General features: G+C 38.6%; 1 protein-coding gene across 3 annotated transcripts; it reads left to right on the forward strand.

The window, feature by feature from the left end:
• The first annotated feature begins 922 nt into the window (after positions 1-922).
• slc6a3 (solute carrier family 6 member 3) lies at positions 923-18,231 on the forward strand. Of its 3 annotated transcripts, none has more exons than XM_034873951.1 (17): positions 923-1,021; positions 1,133-1,301; positions 2,102-2,251; positions 2,632-2,842; positions 5,035-5,166; positions 7,626-7,842; positions 10,187-10,325; positions 10,649-10,783; positions 11,864-11,967; positions 12,741-12,865; positions 13,417-13,529; positions 13,773-13,901; positions 14,126-14,225; positions 15,739-15,839; positions 16,527-16,694; positions 16,869-16,940; positions 17,136-18,231. In XM_034873951.1, the coding sequence occupies exons 3-17, from the start codon at positions 2,165-2,167 to the stop codon at positions 17,157-17,159; spliced, it is 1,857 nt and encodes a 618-aa protein (XP_034729842.1). In that variant the 5' UTR covers positions 923-1,021; positions 1,133-1,301; positions 2,102-2,164; the 3' UTR covers positions 17,160-18,231. The 3 variants fall into 3 exon arrangements, with proteins under 3 accessions (XP_034729842.1, XP_034729841.1, XP_034729840.1); XM_034873949.1 differs by having other exon boundaries at positions 992-1,021; positions 2,150-2,251; XM_034873950.1 differs by having other exon boundaries at positions 977-1,301.
• The last annotated feature ends 1,393 nt before the right edge of the window (positions 18,232-19,624 follow it).

Here is a 19,624-nt window from a genome sequence, read left to right on the forward strand (position 1 = left end):
TCTGATAATATCTGTTATCTGTACGCTGTTTAGATACGTTGCCAGGACACTCATCAAATCCTATCAAACCACACCTACGCAGTCCTGATGGAGCAGACTGCATGTAATGCTTTTTTATATATACTGTATGTACTTCAAGTGTTTGAGAAAAGCTCAAGATGTCAAACCAAGTTTTAAGCAGTCTTCTTTTCTTGCACCATTTACGGCTGGAGACATTACAAACATCGTACTGCGTACTTGAGTATTTGTTGAGATATTTGCACTATAAATAATATACTAGTAAACATAACAATCAGAATTGATCACAGCTGTCAACTATGGTACCACCGTAGGGATTCATTGTAGAGTGGATATAATTAAGACCCCCTCTGGAATCAGTAAGATAACTAATAAATGAAGGCAAGATTATAATCATATATTCATTTTAGTCTTTTGATTAGGTTTATTTATATATACATTAAACATTTGATGCATTTTTAAATGATACCATGGTGTTAACGCCTTCATGTCGTGAATATGAATCCAAAGTGTAGAATAAATAACTCGCCACCTAACTTGAAGCATCTGCCACAGCAGATATGTCCCTGGGCGAAGAAAGATTCATAATGTGCCTACATTACTGAAAACTTAGCATAGAACAAAGCTTCTGGTTCAGGCTGATGGTGGTGCAGAGAGAACATTTCAAATATTAAACTTGCAAGAAATCTCATTGGATCTGTGTACATGTTGCAATATTTAATGCATTTATGTTGATTTTTACCCCACATATTTGAATGTAATGAACAGTCATTCTCAAAATTGCTTAGACAAGATGAAAAAACAACTGCAGTGATGGTGAAAGAGAAGAGGCTTGGGTGAGGAGGGAGGGAGGAGTGTGACGGAGATGGGGGGTGTAGTTGATTGATTCTCATACAAGAGTGGGATCGCAGACAGATCTCCATACCAGACCAAAGGGTACTCTGGACTCTCTGTGTGTGTGTGTGTGTGTGTGTGTGTGTGTGTGTCACTGGAGCCAAGGAGGGTGGGAGGGCTTTCTACAACTCCTCATAGAATACCAGTTGCTGTCATCTATTCTGTCTTCATCCTAATCTCCTAACTTTGTGTCTCACTCTATTTTTTCTTTTTCTTTCAGTTTCTCTAAACATTTTTGCTTCATTCTGGGTCCGGGTCTAACTTATCCAGAACGGTCTGCGTAAATATGGTCCGCATCCGTTTGCAGCGCCCTGAGCAAAATCAGCACAACTGGAATTAAATTGTCCAAACTGAGAACGGTAGAAGCTTTAACCTGACATATTTCAAAGGTGAGTGTTTTTTTTTGTCCTTGAAAATGTTTCTTTTGTAACATAACTGTTTTATCATTTTAATGTTGTTTGATTTTGGAATATAACAGCATTTGGCTGTAACCTAATGTGTTATCTGGTGTCATTGGATTGCACTGTTGCTGAGATGTGCTATATAAATAAAATTGCTTTGCCTTATGCTGACAGGTCATTTACAGAATAAATTATTGAATTTGGCAACATTTTTATCAAAAAACAATGTTTTCATTGATAAGATAATAGATGTTACAATTGTGTAATGTTAAAACATGCACATTCAGTTTTCAACTGTGCATTTAAAAAAAATAATTTCAGAAATAAAAAAAACAACATGAAAAAGCAAAATTTTAAACTTAGTGGAAATCTGAACAAAATTTGGTGGGTAACATGTTGCTGTTAGACGGGAGTAGGACACACTGGGCCAGATCGGTGAGCAAAATGGCCATCCACAAGTGTGAAATGAAATGAGCACGCTGTGCTGGCCTGGTGGAGACACTCCCGCCCCTCCACACCCTCCTCCTACCCTCAGCCTGGGTCGCACTCTCTGTTGCTATTCACTCTCCTCTTGCTCTTTTTGAATTGCGTGTAATGTCTCGAAATCTTGGAATAAATGTATGTATGTATTTATGACCCGGGATCTCTATTTCCTTTCCCTACAGTCTGCTTAACATTTTGAAAAATCCATTTGCTTTTTGTTGTTGTGTTGGATCCTGTTCAAGTCTGAATATGTTTGCAATTCTTAAACAGAGCATTTTAAAGTTCTATTTTGTGTTTTTCTCAAGAATCTTCAACCGCACCTACATTGCTTCCTCATCCCCAACCTCCCGAAGGCTGTGCACCCCTCCATGCTGACAGAGAGAGTCCCTGTCGGCCTGATGACCTCTGTTGCAGCCCCAGAGAAGCCCACCTCCAACACCATGGGCCCCAAAGAGGTCAGTGCAGATCTGACGCACATGTAGTGAATAAAATGCATGCAATTCAGACTGCTTAAAAAAAGCCTAATTGAATCACAGCATGGGGGAAGCTTTTCTAATTAAGTGCATTTATTTTTAATTTGGTCTGTCTCACTCAATTCCTGCAGACCTGAAAAGCGTTGGGAAAAATAACCATAATGGTAACAAAAGCCACATTTTCTGGAGGACTAATTCAGTAGAATGTTAACAATTTGCTTAACTTACTCAGATTTGTCATATGTGGGAAGTGAGTGAATAATGAAATGAGGGTGACACTTTGTGACTTAAACAGACGTCACACTAATACGTTTTTCAGCGCCTATTTGATCTGCTTGTTTTTAACCCTGTGATTTCTTTAGGTGGAGCTGATCCTGGTGAAGGAGCAGAATGGGGTACAGTTCACCTCGACCACCATAGTGGCTCCGACTCATACTCAGACCAAACCCAGTGGGGAGAACGAAAGAGAGACCTGGGGGAAGAAAATCGACTTTCTCTTGTCTGTGATCGGATTTGCTGTTGACCTCGCTAACGTCTGGAGATTCCCCTACCTTTGCTACAAGAATGGAGGAGGTGAGATGGATTAAAGGGGTGAAGGGAGGAGGAGGATGATGTTCCCATGTCTAAAGGTCCCCCTACCAGAGCTAGTCGATAGAGAAGGAAGTGACGATAGGAGGGAGGGTGTGTTTTATGTGAGAGATTGTCCTCATCTCCTACGAGAGAAGTGAAGGGTTGATGTTTGTGCGTGGTTGTGTTGAATGAAAAGACAGAGGGAAAAAGATGTGAAATATAGAAAACAAGAGAAGAAGGTGGAATCAAAGTGAAATGTAATTCACACATGCTTGCATGCTGTATCTTTTCACCTGCTTGTACTATTCGCACATGCAAGTGTATGCTCAGACTGTGTGTGTGTGTGTGTGTGTGTGTGTGTGTGTGTCTGTGTGTCTCAGCTTCTTGTGCTCACTGGTTGTTTTAGCCCTTTACAGAGATCAAAATAGAGGGATAACCACCCCAGCTGCTCCGAATAGATTAGCTCTAACAATCACTGCCACTAATTATGGCTGTTTAACATACATAGAGCTCTCATTACGTTTGAGAGCTTTAAATGATAAGCTAGCCATAGTCGAGGCTGACTGTATGTCAACCAAATCCTGCATGTTGTCATACTTGTATTTATGGAAAATATTACTTAGTTTAATTTAAGGTCAAACCCAAAATACTATTATTTTGTATGCTTAAAGTTGATATTTGACAGTAGATCGATAACAGTAAACTAGAGGAAAGAGACAGCAAATGGCACAAGGCAGAGGTTCCTGGCCAGATGCAAACCAGAGACAAAGGGAGCTTTAATCCTTAAACCACCATGGTGGCCTGAATAAATCTCACATATTCTGAAGTTCATTGATCTAGTTACATTTAAGATGGCACAAATCATGTTCAATGCAAGATATATTTTACTTCTGGGACATTTAAAAAAAATGTTCATAGAAAGGAAGGATGGGTAATGTTGGGATTTACAATGTTATATGTGCTTAAACATTGTGTGTGATACGCATTATACATTTAAGCTAAAAGGCAAAAGCATTATTTCAACATAAACGAAGACATGTTTGTCATGCATCAAGTTTGCTGTTCATGCATTAAGTTGTTTTGCAATTTTCTGTTCTACAATATAAGATGTTCTGGTACATTCCGTTATAATCCAGCTCTCCTAAATATGCCAGAAGCAGAATTGATGGTTTTGGGATGCACCCTGTGTCTGGTTGTGGTTCCTCTCCCCAGCCCAACTAAAGGGCAGCAGGTCATGTCCTGAAAGGGTCATACACTTTCAGTCACATTCCAATGGAAAGTGCGCCAATAAGCACACAGACACATCACATCACTGTTACCTAGAGACCCCACCCTTAGTGAAAAAGACTAGGGGTGCAAGAGCTGAAGAGGCAGATAAAGGAAGGGGAGAGCTGTGATAGGTTGATCTATGTAACTCTGTCTCAGGACATATCCCAAGTAATAAAAAGGATTCACACATCAACATCTGAGATTCTGACTACTAATTGACTGAACCCTGAGACCGGAGCAGGATTTAGCTCCAACAGTATAATCTGAGAGAAGAACTAAACTTTAAAAAACTCAAAACAAGAACTTTAAAAGAATATGTGCATTCCAATCTTTGGGGCGAGTTTGTGGAATAGTTGGGAGCAGGTACAAACATGATAAAGTTTAAGATGTTGAAGATGTATAAAAAAACTTGGATACTAGGATGAAGAGAGTTGATTGTGAGGGTGGGTGATTAGGATAATGTTTTTTTTTTGCAAAATGTTAAAAATGTTTTGTAGGTGTTTAAAATTATGTATATTTTTGGTGTATGTGTGTTATCTTGCTTTGCATATATAATGTAAAATATATGATAGATTTACAAAATATGTACAGAAACTATTTAAGTTTGGATTAAATTGAATGACGGGTAGGAAAAACAACAAGCTTTGGCTTCATCCCGCTCCTTTTCGGACAGATTGAAAATATCATCTGTAAGACTTTATGGATATTGTTTTTTCTTTCGGTGTGTTGCTATGTTCTTATTGTGTTTTTATATGTTATTTTATTGTTATTTTTTGTTCAAAATTAAAATGAAGAAAGGAAGAAAGAACCTTGCACAGGCTGTAATGTTCAGAAAATCACCTAAAATGAATACCATTATGACATGTATCTTGAGAAGAAGTTTGACTTCTCTCTCTCTCTCTCTCTCTCTCTCTCTCTGTGTGTAGGTGCATTCCTGGTGCCATACCTGTTCTTCATGGTGATAGCAGGCATGCCTCTCTTCTACATGGAGCTGGCTCTGGGTCAGTATAACAGAGAGGGGGCAGCAGGTGTCTGGAAGATCTGTCCCATATTTAAAGGTAAGAAGTTGTCGTAGATCACACATCCAAATTTACAGACAGACACATGCCCACACTGGATGATGTACACATGCAAAATTTTCACCAGGAATGCTTTCAGATGTTTAAAGTCTGTCTGTCATGGTATGTACATGCCTGTTTGTCTATCTGATAATAGACGTGTAATGTCTTTCTGTCTGCTTGTCTGCCTACATGCCTGTGTCCACATACCAGTCTCTTTTGTCTGCTTGTCTCCCGTTTTGAACGGGGCGACAGGCATTGTTTATCCTCCCCAGAATATGATGTTCTGTTGGCACTCACATGGAAAGCAAATGAAAATTGGGCTTTTAGACTCTTTTCCTGATTGTCCAAATCCTTCTGTCAAATGGTGGCGGGCAGGGAACGCTCTCAAGGGTACTTCTTAACACATGGATAAGCAAAGCGCAGTTGAGGAGAATTCCATCCAAACATACACTAATGGAGAAACAAACATTAAGACCATTTCCCAAGTCTGAGCAAAGCCATTGGTTGAAAATATAAAAATACACTTTACTTTGTTCAACTTATTCCTCTCTGTACATATTTTATACATCCATCTCTGTCTTTGCACTCTATACCCTGCTCTGGTAGAGGTATAGTTTCATTTAAATCAATATTTAACACCTCACCATGAATATAATGATTCAAGAGAAATACAACCTAAATACCAGTACGATGCCACGCCACTGTCTTTTGTGTAGATTCTGTTCCTTGTTGGGCTGAAGGTGGCCAGCAGTGTGTACTCTATGTGTTCTTCATGCTGTCTGTGTCTCTGGGCTTGTGCCTTCTGCCTGTGAACATGTGGCGTCTGTCAGGGACCACACTGAGTAGGTTGACGTTCTAATCACACGCTTCACACTCTCTCTCTGTCTCTCAGCGGGGGGATAACAGTAATTATTCAAATACACACATACACATGGTCATATTGACAGTAATTATTCTGATCAACAAGCTGGTTTCCTCTCAGGATCAATGCATTTGAAGAAAATGATGGAGAGACAGATGGCGAGATGGCATATGGCGCTAATAAGAGGCATCGCTCCCTGGACAAATATCACATCCACATTACAAAAGGAATCAATACAGCACACTTGTGGCCGTGGCTCTTAGCAAAGGTTAACAATTAAATTCTGCCTTAGAAGAGTGGACATTGTTTCAGATTCAGAGAAAGGGTAGATGTGTTGATAATTAAGGCGTGAAGAGGCAATCTTTAGAAGGTGTGCTTTCTGCAAGACCGCAGGCGTGTATCATGGACTGGTGTACTCATGCTGAGCGAGAGATTGTGCTTTCTGGTGTGCGCTCCGGTGGTGGAATCTGCCAGGATGTAGTCACTGTTCAGAACAGCAGTGCCCACGTTTGACCTTTGTGTGATAACTGTTTCTACTGATTCACAATGGTTCTTCATGGCCAAATACCTAAGAAGCGTAACTTGTTTAGCTTCTACACATTCCTGCAGTGAAGATAAAAAAGAAGAATTTTGTAAAACCATAAGATTAGCACTGTATCATTTAGTTGACATTTTGGTGATGACAGCATACAGTCGGTCAACGTCCGAGAGAAGTCCGTTTGGTTCAAACAAACATTCACTAGAACAAGGCAGTCAATATTATTAACGTTTTTTGATTGGATTTTTGTGTGCATCCTCTTACTTGGAAATCGTCAGTGATGGAGTAAGGATTCCACTTACTTTGATTGATTATTTACATTACTGATATATCAGCAGTTTACTGTTCTGGCAGGTTAAACTATTTTACACTAATATTATACGGTTTGGTAGTTTTGTCCAGTGGTTCCCAACTTACAATAAAATGCTATTCCTGCTATTATGGATTTTTTTCCAAATAGCATGTCTACATATAGATAATGAATAGATAGTGTTACCCCTTTAGGTCTCAAATAGTGATTTATGTATTTAAGTTCATTTTGGGACATAGTATTCCTTTATTTGATAGCAAACAATGGAAAGATAACAGAAAATGCCAAGTAGGATGCACAGTGACATGCAACAAAGTTCACCGACCAGACATCAACTGGCAACATTGCAGTTGTCACTGCTTTTCAGTAAGGGGTTATGAGCCAAAAAAGTTTGGAAACTACTGGTTTAATCTTTACCAATTCATTGTATTTTATAGGCTTATTATATGTTTAATTTATGGAAAGCCTTTATGTGGAAAGCAGCTATTAACCATAGCTGCATGCCCCTTTACAATGTAGAGGGGGTAGAGGTTTAAATTGCAGAAAATGAAAATTCTCAAGTAAAGTGCTTCAAAGTAAAGTACTTGACCTGGACATCTTTGTAACCATGGGAGTCAGCCATATAAAGCAGTAGGCCTACTCTGTAATTGAGTATGTAGAAGAACTAAGACTCTGATGGGATGATGTATTCTAATGTTATGTCATGTAATGCCTATAAATATGAATCATTTGTGTTCCTCTAACAGGTGTAGGCTTTACAGTGATCCTCATTTCCCTCTACGTTGGTTTCTACTATAACGTCATCATCTCCTGGGCGCTGTTCTACCTCTTCTCTTCATTCACCAGCGAGCTGCCATGGGTCCACTGCAACAACACTTGGAACAGTCCTAACTGCTCCGACTGGGCTGACAACAGCTCAGTCAGTGATATCTACAAGTCCACCCCTGCTCAGGAGTACTTTGAGTAAGTTGGCCTGAAATCAGGCACTGACATTAATTCATGGATCTTTGTTTGATATAGTTAGTTCCAATTTAGATAAATACAATTACATTGACTTATAACTTGTCAGTTTGGAGCCCCACCATGCTCTTGAAAATGTGTGTGTCATAGACAAACTTATATGACAACTTAGCATGTAATCGTGAATGTGAATTTTGGGACCTAAAAGTAGTGTGACAGAAAAAGAGAAGGCTAAAAAGCCATACCATCATGGTTCTACAAAAAGGCTATTTCTATAGATCTAACTGCTTTAAATTGTATTCATTGTAGTCATTATATAACTTCTATATTATAGAGTAAAATGGCTTTAAAACACAAGGTTCTAGTCCAAGAAAAAATGATTTTAAGAAATATCTATCTTTTGTCGAGGTCTTTGGACCAACAGAAACCATGGAAACTTTGAAATCAATTAAAGGCAAACGTACTGTATGTATATTGTTACAATGCTAAGCATTGTACTCGTATAACAAAGACACATAGCTACTAAAGGCTAACCTAGCTTTTGAACATGGTATGGTATTTTTTCCTATCCCTGCGTGTTGCGTTTAATGTCAGAATGAGACTAAGATTGCCTGGATAAGTGTATACTTCCCTGCCTAAAAGGGATTGTGCTGTCAAACCTACTCACTCAGTTGCTGTCTCCATCCACATTCTAGAGCATGGCCAGGTTTTAAAAGGTGTAGCCTATATTGAAAAGTTTTGTTCTTGGGAAAAAAGAATAGTCTTTCAGCGTCTTTTTCATCAATCGTCCTTCCATGTGGTAGCGTGTGGTTTTCAGCGTCAGCGTGCAGAATGCTGCTTCCATGATTGCCTCCCTCCGCTAACTATCTCAATCTGAATCTCACACACACACACACACCTGCAGTGGCTGGGTTTATTCAGATCAACCAACACACCCCGTCACTTGTCAGTCTGACCCTCTCATCGGGCTAACTAAACACACCATCAGCTGACAGAATAAAACATAACAATATATCCAACAACTAAAACATCAGTGCATAACTTAGGCTTTACTGTATATCACCTACACATTTCTCTACAGGAAGTGCACATGAAAACAGTTGCAGGAACGGTGTAATGGAGCAGAGTTGTTTCAATCCTCTGTCTCCGGAAGAACTGAATGTTCTGTAATTACTACATCCCCTTTGCATAGATCTAGGAATGTCTTGGAATATCTTATTATGAATACTTATACTTTCCTCAAAATGGATCTAGAGGTTGGCTGCATTTAGCTCATGCAGCGTCCATTCTGTGAAGCTGACCAGGTGCCTCTTGTTCCAACAAGCAAGGGGTTGTTCTGTTGTGACAGTTGAGACATTTGATCCATTGTAGCTAAAATAGCAGTGTGCTATTTCCACAGAACCACCTGCAGACAATTTGACCGCATTGCCTGAACATGAGCTGATGTTTTCAATCTCATCTGTTAGGCTGTCTCTGAAGACTTATAGAATATATTACCTTTTATTGCAAGTACATTTTTCATTGTTTAATAATGCAACATTTTGCAGCAACGGATGTGCCAACACATCATGTGGCATCCATCTGGCCAGTCGGCTTAGGGTCTTACATTTCTCTCTGATGCACCCTCAGGTACTGAGCTCCAACAAGGCCAGACATTGATTATTAAGCCAATTTAAATGCAGGATGGGAAGACTAGATCCAACTGTATAGCTCAACTGTGAATAATTATGTTATAGGACACTTACTAAAACAGTGCATGCGCATACTGTGGTACTTTTATTGTAGCACAATGCCTTAGCGAAACAGTTGGTTCCTCTGGTCCTCTAGAACAATATCTGCCATCCAAATGACTGCTTGCCATCGGACTAAAGAATCAACTCTGAAGCCTGGTACATACTGTATTGCAGTGGTTCTCAAAGTGGGGTCCAGGGACCACCAGGGACCCTAAAGGTGGTTCCAAGGGGTCCCGAGCAAAAAGGCGAATCAGTTACTTTAACTATAATTCCATCCTTAAGTAACAAAATTGCAGAATGTGTGACTATTTGGTTCACGTCCCTTTCTGTAATAAAACTTGATAGCAAAAATCAAATCAAGTGGGACACACTGGGACAAATGGTTTGCCAAATGAAAGACCGTGATCTAATTTGTATCAGTTTAGGGGTCCATGATAAAAAGATTTAGAACTGCTGTACTGTATGTGCCTATGTACCATGTATTGTATCCTGTTTACTAACATTTGGTACATATGAATGCATTTCTTTCATATCTGTCACGGCTAATTTTTATAAACTTTAAATGGAGAATCAGGAGTGGTCATGGATCTCACCAGAATATTCTGTTTCCTTAGACGACGGGTGCTCCACATCCAGGACAGTAATGGGATTGATGACCTGGGCCGTCCACGATGGCAGTTGACTTCCTGTTTAGCTGTAGTAATTGTTCTGCTCTACTTCAGTCTGTGGAAGGGAGTCAAGACATCTGGAAAGGTGGGAAAATACACAGTAGCCATGTTTCATTACCTAAAAACTTAACATGAAAATAGCGTGATCCCTCTCTATTAATTATCAAGTGAGTCAATTTAAGCTGCGGAATTATCTTAAGGAAATATCTAAAAAGGAAATGTGGAGTCTTGTCCAGTTTAAATCCACTGAGCCATTTAAGACCACTGTTTGTGTGTTTATAAATGTGTACATGCATTTTCACTCTCTTGCATGCATGCTTTGTGTGTGTGTGTGTGTGTGTGTGTCCTTCTTTCTCTGTGTAAATGCGCTGGTGTTGTGTGTGCGCGCGCCTCATACAACCCTTACAGGTTGTGTGGATCACAGCCACAATGCCCTATGTGGTCCTGACTGTACTGCTGATCCGCGGAGTCACTCTGCCTGGAGCCATCGATGGCATTAAGGCCTACCTCTCCGTAGACTTCCTGAGACTCTGTGATGCCAAGGTGAGTGTGGACAGGAGACATAGAGGAGAAAAGGAGGCACTGTGGCTGAAATACACTTTAAAGAAAAGCTTTGCTTTTGGAAAGTTTTAGTTTATTTTTTTAATCTAAAATTAGCACTTCCTATATAAATGTGTGAAGAAACAGTGGGATTGTGCTAAAAAGACTTGGCTAGTATCTTGATTTAATTAGACTTGTTACATAATTCCACTATTTAGTTAGCTGTGCATGTGACACACCAGTAATAACAGCATATGAAGCAAGCACATAAGTTAACATTAGATCATTTTAAAATTGCTAACAATGACAAATAAGTGTTCAAAGTATGAGCTATAACAATGTAACTCAACCTCTGCAATTATAGTAAGCGGATAACAATCCGTGTTCAAGCTTTGCTAGCAACGAGGACTTACTGATAATGAGGAACGAAGGCAATATCAATGTTATTTGCATTGTTTATTGTGCTGTAAGTGTTTCACTATTACATGCACAAAATATAAAAAAAATAGGATAAGAATAGAGAACCCTACCTTATCTCGCTATAAGAATAGAGAGAGTTAAACTAAATTTAAACACATTGAGACACTTGACAAACCCAGCAAACTCAATTAACAACTGTTGTGCAATCAATGCATACAATCTGAGAACTGGGAACTGTCAGCCTTCTCTCATTGTATACTGTGTAGACCAAAGAAACAACATTGGTTTATAATGTTACGTATCAGAGAGGCATTTCCTCAAGGCATAAAAAAATTGTTTGCATAACCCATTTCTAATATGTTCCTTATCTGTGAAAGCTGTGTTATCACAGCACTAGGGAGCTCAATAAGTAAGCATGCAGGACTAAAGGACTCAGTTATGGAGAAGGAGAGCGACGGAGAGATGCATGGCAGCAATTGGAGAATTAGATTAGATAGATTCATGGAGCAGTAATTTGCAAAATTACCCCCCGTATTCACTAACGTCTTTCATCTGCTGCCGTTGAATGAGTTTCCTGCAATTATCCCTAATAATGGCTTTTTTCCTCTCCTGTGCCTTTTGTTTGCCGCTTCACACAAGTGTGCTCGTTCTGTTGCTCCACAGGTCTGGATTGAGGCAGCGACCCAGATCTGTTTCTCTCTGGGAGTGGGGTTTGGTGTGCTAATTGCCTTTTCCAGCTACAACAAATTCAGCAACAACTGTTACAGGTAAAGACACACAACAAGAAGAATGAGGGGTTTCACAGAGACAGATGGAGAACGGGGAGTTGCTTCTACACACGCACGCACGCACGCACACACACACATACATAGACACACAGACGCAACAAGAGCAGTTGAATTACAATAACCTTTGAAGCTCCTTGAAACTCGCTGTCTTTGACACCATGCTGTGCTAACAGACAGTCGTAACACCAATCCAAACTGTCGCACTCTTTGAAAATCATCATGATCCCACAGGAGGCTTTTATCTTCCTGTTTTGCCTTCTATACTACACTGAACACATATTTCGGTAAACTGCCGAAATTGTCTTGCCTAATGAGGAATTGCACATTTTCTGTAGAACAATGTATCTGCTGCATGTCTAAATTAATTCTCCTTATTTCCCTTTCAAACGCTTTCACACACACCATGTTTTTTCAACAATGAACAAGTCATTTGTTCATTTTTTTCTACTTACTTATACATTTTTGCAAAGGGAGGTGGATGACGTTGCAGTCTGTGACATAATTGGCAAATCATTGATTACCTGACTTATGTATAAAATATATCAAGAGACTGTTAACTGTTCTGCGACCCCGACTCAATACAGAAAGCTAACATTCCTTACATGTCTATTCCAGGAGAACATCTTTAACTCACCAATAGCATGCTGTCCAATTGACTGACTGGTCAACAATGATGATATTTACTGATTAATGACATTTTGACATCTAATTATTTCATTTTTGTTTTATCTCATTTGATTTTATTGATCCAGAGATGCCATCATCACCAGCTCCATCAACTCTTTAACCAGTTTCTTCTCTGGCTTTGTGGTCTTCTCCTTCCTTGGGTACATGTCCCACAAGCACAATGTAGACCTCGACAAAGTGGCAAGAGACGGTATGGTATTATTTGTCTGTGATTGAAATACATAACTATGCAGATCATGATCAAGTTAAGGTTTTCCCTCCGCTTTTGAGTATGTATGATGAGTAACAATGTATTTAAAAAATGTATTCATATGCCATGCTTACATGTAGATTTGGAGAACAAAATATATTAGTTAAACAGTTCACATGTTTCAGGCAAAAATAAGATGAGATTCACTTATCATCACTTATTATTCCACAAGTCCAAAATATTAACGATAAGCTAAATGTAGTTGCCAGGACTGGAATTAATTAAAAAAAACACATGAACCAGATGACTGGATCCGTGCAGCTGTGTTGCTAACAAAGTCGTTACAAATGTAACATGTTGCTCAAACTCTTCTCCAATATACCATATGTATTATTTACTGTGTATCTTGTATCTATGTTTTTAACCATGCTTTTTGCTTTTATAACAATCTATTCTGTTATGTCTGCTTCCATGTTTAGGCTCCAACACTAAGTTGAGCTTGTCTTTTGGGCTGTTTTCTATTTCCCTTGCTTGAATGTGTTGTTCTGTAGGTGCTGGTTTGGTGTTTGTCATTTACCCAGAAGCCATTGCAACATTACCTGGATCATCAGTGTGGGCAGTCATCTTTTTTATCATGCTGTTGACACTGGGAATTGACAGTGCTGTGAGTTTGCACCTACCCACACATCTCTGGCATTTAGTTATATTTTTATTGATGTACTGTAATATTGAAGGAAACGACAACATGCTTTTCAGACATTCATTGGCCAAAATTGGGCCAAAATCAATGCTTAAGTTTTAGCAGTTCTGTGCAGCAGTAATGCAATAAAAAATGGGTTTATTATTATAATCATTAATTATTTATTATTGATGTGTTTTATTCTAACTCTTGTGTCTTCTCTTGCAGATGGGTGGGATGGAATCGGTGATCACGGGGCTAATTGATGAGTTTAAATGCCTCCATAAGCACAGAGAGCTGTTCACCCTCTTCATTGTTTCTGCCACATTCCTCATATCCCTCTTCTGTGTTACAAATGTAAGTTTAGTACAGGGTAGTTATACAATTTTATACATAACTGTGTATAGTTATTTTCACACTGTAGTTGTAACGCTGCTCTACTAATCTAAGTTTCTGCAAATGCAATGAACTTAAAAAAATGTTTCTCCTGTTTGTTCTTACTTTAACCTGTATAATAAAGCACATTATACTAGCACAATGATTGCAGATGGATTATGTTTCCCCCCTTTCTCTCTCTCCAGGGTGGAATGTATGTGTTCACTCTGCTGGACCACTTTGCTGCTGGGACATCAATTCTTTTTGGAGTGCTTATTGAAGCCATTGGCATTGCATGGTTTTACGGTGAGAAAGATGGACAGGAGGAAAGACGATGGATAAAACCGATAATTCATGTTTTCATGGCCAGCAAAGCTGATGCTGTATTACGGGTTTGATGAGAAATCTCTTGGTATAGGTGTGCTGTGCCACAATGCAGCATTGATCTATTAGAAGTAAGACACTGCAGCAAGAAAGTCTGTTCCCGTGAATGGTTTTGGCCTCTTCAGTCTATAAGCGTGTGTTGTTAAGGTACATAGATACGTTAGCTGTGCTGCTCATAAGAGCTCAGTGAGATGAAATGGCTCGCGTTTTGACCGCTGTCTGTGTTACCTCCATGTTCACTCTACAGTAGTGAGCCTCCACATAACGAAAATTGCAGCTGGGGAACACGCAATTCTCACTTGTCATGGACAGGAGTCAGCTGTCTAATAGCTAGGTTGTAGATTGCTGTGGGTGGCAAGTGGGGGTGATCTCTAAGTCAATGTCTCCTGATGTCTAAATTATATTGACACTTGGTTTTACACAATTTTGCCATCTCTATAATGCTGTATTTTTTTATATGTATCACTCCATCCAACAGACCAAATCTCCATTAATTACTTTTGATCTCTGCCCAAGATAGACGTTTTCTGGAGTAAACGGCATGTCTCGAGGATGATTATTCATTCAACATGGAATACATACGGGAGTTGTGTAGGAGTAACAACCCTTTCTATACTACATGTTGGCGCATCATAACTCAACCCTTTTTTTTGCCGATTAGTGACCCCTCATGGTTCTTTAAATAAAGTACAGTTAGTCATTTGGGATTTCCTCCTTTTTCTTTCTTTTCAGTTTTATTTGTAAATTCATAGCTGAAGAATAACTGATGCATGATGGATTTTTACTTTCATGCATTTTTCACCTACAGCACCACTAGCTGAAAGTAATAAAAACAGACTTCAGATAAACTCACCAACATATCGAAACTCCTGCATGCACCAAATATTATAAGAACAATCTAAAGGTTAGGGAAAAAGGTTGACCTGAACTTCCGTGGTGAGTTTCTTGTCTCATGTCTACTGAACTCAACTGTGGAGGGATCCATAAAAGGGCTAAATACTAACCAGGCCCCAGGCAGTGGCGTCAGCATGATAGCCAATTTTGCTGGGTCCCGACCTTGGCAATCCAGATAAATCAAGCCTAAGGCGTCGGTGGGCCTTTTTTCCTCATTCTCATAACTCCTGACTGGAACCCTTGACCCTTGGCCGCTGTGGTCTTTCGTTCGGCTGTCCATTACACAAGTGCATTAAGCTGTGCTAAATATCTGGTCGTCAGTCTGGATATAGTCCTCTGTAGTGAGAGATGCCTCCCAGGCAGAAGAAACAAAATGTACAGGACAGCTAGTTTCTGAATGGCTGAAAAACTTTTGATTTACACTTATGCATATGGACCACATGCTCTACATACGTACCTAGTATCTAAATAATATTTTGAACAATGCCTGATTTAACCATGTATTGGAAGGAAATGTGGAAGTTTTTTTCATGTGTTTTAGGAGTGGACCGATTCAGTGATGACATTGAAGAGATGATTGGTCAGCGACCAGGCATGTACTGGAGGCTGTGCTGGAAGTTTGTCAGCCCCTGCTTCCTCCTGGTGAGTCTGTGCACACAGGTATTGTACATTGGAACCCAAACCAAGACTCTTTAAAAATAGATAGCAGGATGAAAGTACTGAGACTGTGAGTTTAACCTCATAATTAGTATTTATCTATTAATAATAGGATTTGGGCTCAAACACAATACGTACAATTTAAGACACCCAAAAAATGTTTAACTATTTTCCCCATGACTCTAATGTCCTTTGTACATTAAGCATCACATTCTATTTTGAACTTTTAAGCTGATTGATGAATTAAGTTATTTTTAACCACTATATACTGTATCCAACAATCCACCAGACCAATGGTTATAGTGAGTAAAAGCCAAGCATATATATATATATATATATATATATATATACACATTTTGAAGTGTTTGATTAGAAATGCTGTAAGGAAATTGCAAAATTTGATAAACTTTCTTGATTGTGAAAAAATCATTTTTTACGCTCGCTTGAGGTGTTTTTTGCCTTTGTAGGAAAAAGCTAAATGGATTTAGTCAAAATTTGCAGAAATTCTACTAATCCTCTTGCTTTTTTTTTAGTAGTATGTAGATCCTGTATCAGAAAATATGTATTGAACAATTCAATTAATTTGCTTTTAAGAGGACTTGAAATGAACAGAGAATCTCCTGAACTGATGCTTCCTCGGGTCCTTTGTGCTCAAATGATTTTATTCCATAGTTTATGGTGGTGGTGAGCTTTGCCACTTTCAACCCTCCAAACTACGGCACCTACACGTTTCCTCCATGGGCTAACATGGTGGGGTGGTGTCTGGCTATTTCCTCGATGTCCATGGTGCCTCTATACGCCATCTACAAACTCTGCATACTGCCGGGCAAGTTTTGTGATGTAAGTCTGAGCTTATTGGCCAAAATGAAGTGAGGGCGGGGGGGGAATGAGTTATTGTAATTTCTAGTATACAAGTTAATCTTTCATCTTTTATTAAAAATTAAGTATTTTTTTTTAAATGTTTAACCTTCAATTTGTTAAACTATATCAATTGCTCCCTTTCTCCTTCAACAGAGACTGGCCTACGCCATCACCCCAGAGACAGAGCATCATTTGGTTGACAACGGGGAGGTTCGGCAGTTCACAGTAAGTGCTGACTTAATTTAGATTTATTTGTATTGCATCCTTAGAATTGTTTATTGCTGTTGACGACTGAAACCTCACATGAAGTTGCCAGTTTTGGACCAGAATTCAAACTAATGATATTACTTGTTTAATTAATTATTATAATAATAAAGTACTGTGTTTTTATTTCATGGGCATATTCGATTTTCCCCACAGCTGCATCACTGGCTGGTGGTCTGAAAAATACAGAGGGAGAGAGATAAAGAGACTGAGAGAGAAACAAGAGAGAGAAAGAGACAGAATGAGAGAGAATGAGAGTATGGACTTTGTGCATGAATGCATACACAGCAAAGGTCTGAAGAGATAGAAAGAAAAAAGAAATAGCCATTTGTGTTGATCAGGGTGATGGGAGATTAAAAGTGCCGAAAAACCTATTGTAGTGTGCTTTAATTTAAGCAGTGGATGTGTGAAGCTGTGCATCGACCCTCTCCACCATTGTGTTGACACTAGTAAATGGGATTCAGTCAAACCTGTAATGTGGTGTTCAAACTGCTTCTGACCTAAATACATAACTCTTTATGAATGGGATTAGAATGGGAATTTTTTGAGACAGGTATGCACAGTAAATAAGAATTGGATTATGGTCATTGGGTGAAGACTTTGGACAAAAATCTGGAAAAGTTATTTTCCAAAATGCAGGATGTGTTTTTGGAAATAAATTTTTCTGTAATATCATTTCTGTTTGTTCTACACTTTCTCAGTTAATTATTGTCAAGCAGTAGGTAGCATTCGTTCTCAAAACAATATTTATGAAGTTATTTTTGAAATTCCTTCAAAACTGTTCAATTTTTTCCATTTAGCAGTCAGTCATGATGACAGGTTTCACTGAATCCCAATCCATGTCTTGTTCATTATATGTGTGTATGTTCTTGCTCTTCTCAAAGACTGTTATTATACACACAATCCCTGGAGACTTTGAGAAAAAGACACCTACTTTTGTTACATAAAAACAATGGACAGGAAAGAACAGTTACTACATCAATAGACCAACCTAACATCGTCTGAATAAACTAATACAATGTCTGAAAAAACATTATCTGAGATTTCTCACTGAGGACTCGTCAATTACAAATCAATACTATTGATTGTCTAAAAACAGTCACTTCCGATTACTGCTGTCTGCCTTCAGTCATGTTGGATTGACCAACAGAAACATAGTCTGACCATTTATACAGCAAGACTGTCCAACAAATTCCAACACGTTGGTGAATATATATTCTAAAAAGATATTAAAACTGAGCCTGTCTGTACAACATCATCAGCCACACTGCTGACATAATCAACCAAAGACTACAAAAAATGTCTTTCTTTTATGTCTACAGACCACTTGATTGTTAACTTAATTTTGCGGGGGTCAATGTCTCTTCCCCATTATAACAAATTAGTGCCATTGCACATTTCACTTTAGTTTAATTAAACATTAGTTGTGTGTTTATATCCTCACAAAGTTTTCAGGTGATGATTTAAAAGCTCTGACTGTCACATTTCCAGAAAGCATAAAGCTTTAATGTTACTGTTTACATAATCTTATTAAGTGTTTCAAAGCGGCTTTGTAATGAGCTGCAAATAGGTAGTGTGTGATGTAATATATGGAGTAATTTAAGTTATATATATGTGTAAGTAAATGTAATGTAGAGGGGATTGTATTGTATTGTACTGTATGAAATTGAACAAGACCAACAAAATTACACAGTATATATGGATTATTGCTTTGTTTCTGTGAAGTTGATACATATTAGCCTTAAGGACCTTGAGGAGAATTACATGGAAATCCATATAAACTTTCTTCTCATAAACACTTTCTGTTAAATCAGAGACCATATACATTTTTTTCAAACTTGTCAGCAATGACTTGTTGTCACCTTGTGGTACACGTAACACACTAAAGGGTTAATTATGTCCCTAACTGTATGCCTGTGCTGCTGTACTGTGCCTTGTGGTGTTTCTGACTGTATGGCTTTGATTGGTACTGTCAAATAAAGTATAATAATTCAATTATTACATTTAAAATGTCCATGTCTTTGGCCTTTTCGTAACTTTACTTAGTGGTTAAAATTTCCTGTGCTAATTTGTGTCCCTTTCTCTTTAGTACTGCAGTGGTTTTATAGAAAGGCACACAAGGACACATGTAAAACTGCGGGTTTTCTCCTGGACAGTACATTTCATCATCATTCTAACATTTTGGCGATCGTGTGAAGCTTGATTCCAAAATTCAACCAAATTTGACATTTACTATTTAAAAATGCATTTACCATTTCACATAATCACGAGGTACAGGGGGAGTAAGGGGTGAGGGGTCCCTTCTCAGGGCCATCAAATCCATGTACGCCCAAAGTGAGCGGACCAAATTAACTACACTGAATGCAATGCAAAACAGCAATTGGCTTATTTATTTTTAATGAATTGATAAACCCTTGGACTGCAAAATTTCAGATATGTTTGAGCAAGATTTCTCCTCATGTTCAAAACTGTGAACATTCAAAATATATCTCATCCCATCTGTTCTCTCTGGGATTTGGTGGAGTCGTGATATTTCAAGAAAAATAAAGTTATAATAGGGAATTACGAGAATTGCAAGAAAAAAGTCACCGTATTTCAAAAAATAATCAACCTGAAACGTTGTCTGCTATGCATTATGTGATTGC

Source organism: Etheostoma cragini, chromosome 6 (assembly GCF_013103735.1).
Source record: "Etheostoma cragini isolate CJK2018 chromosome 6, CSU_Ecrag_1.0, whole genome shotgun sequence".
Taxonomy (NCBI): Eukaryota; Metazoa; Chordata; class Actinopteri; order Perciformes; family Percidae; genus Etheostoma; species Etheostoma cragini.

Excerpts from the sequence above, each read along its gene's own strand:
- slc6a3 (XM_034873951.1), top strand. The coding sequence starts at position 2,165 with ATGCTGACAGAGAGAGTCCCTGTCGGCCTGATGACCTCTGTTGCAGCC. Across the intron at positions 5,167-7,625 it reads GATCTGTCCCATATTTAAAG|GTGTAGGCTTTACAGTGATC; the intron begins GTAAGAAGTTGT and ends TTCCTCTAACAG. Across the intron at positions 10,326-10,648 it reads GAGTCAAGACATCTGGAAAG|GTTGTGTGGATCACAGCCAC; the intron begins GTGGGAAAATAC and ends CAACCCTTACAG.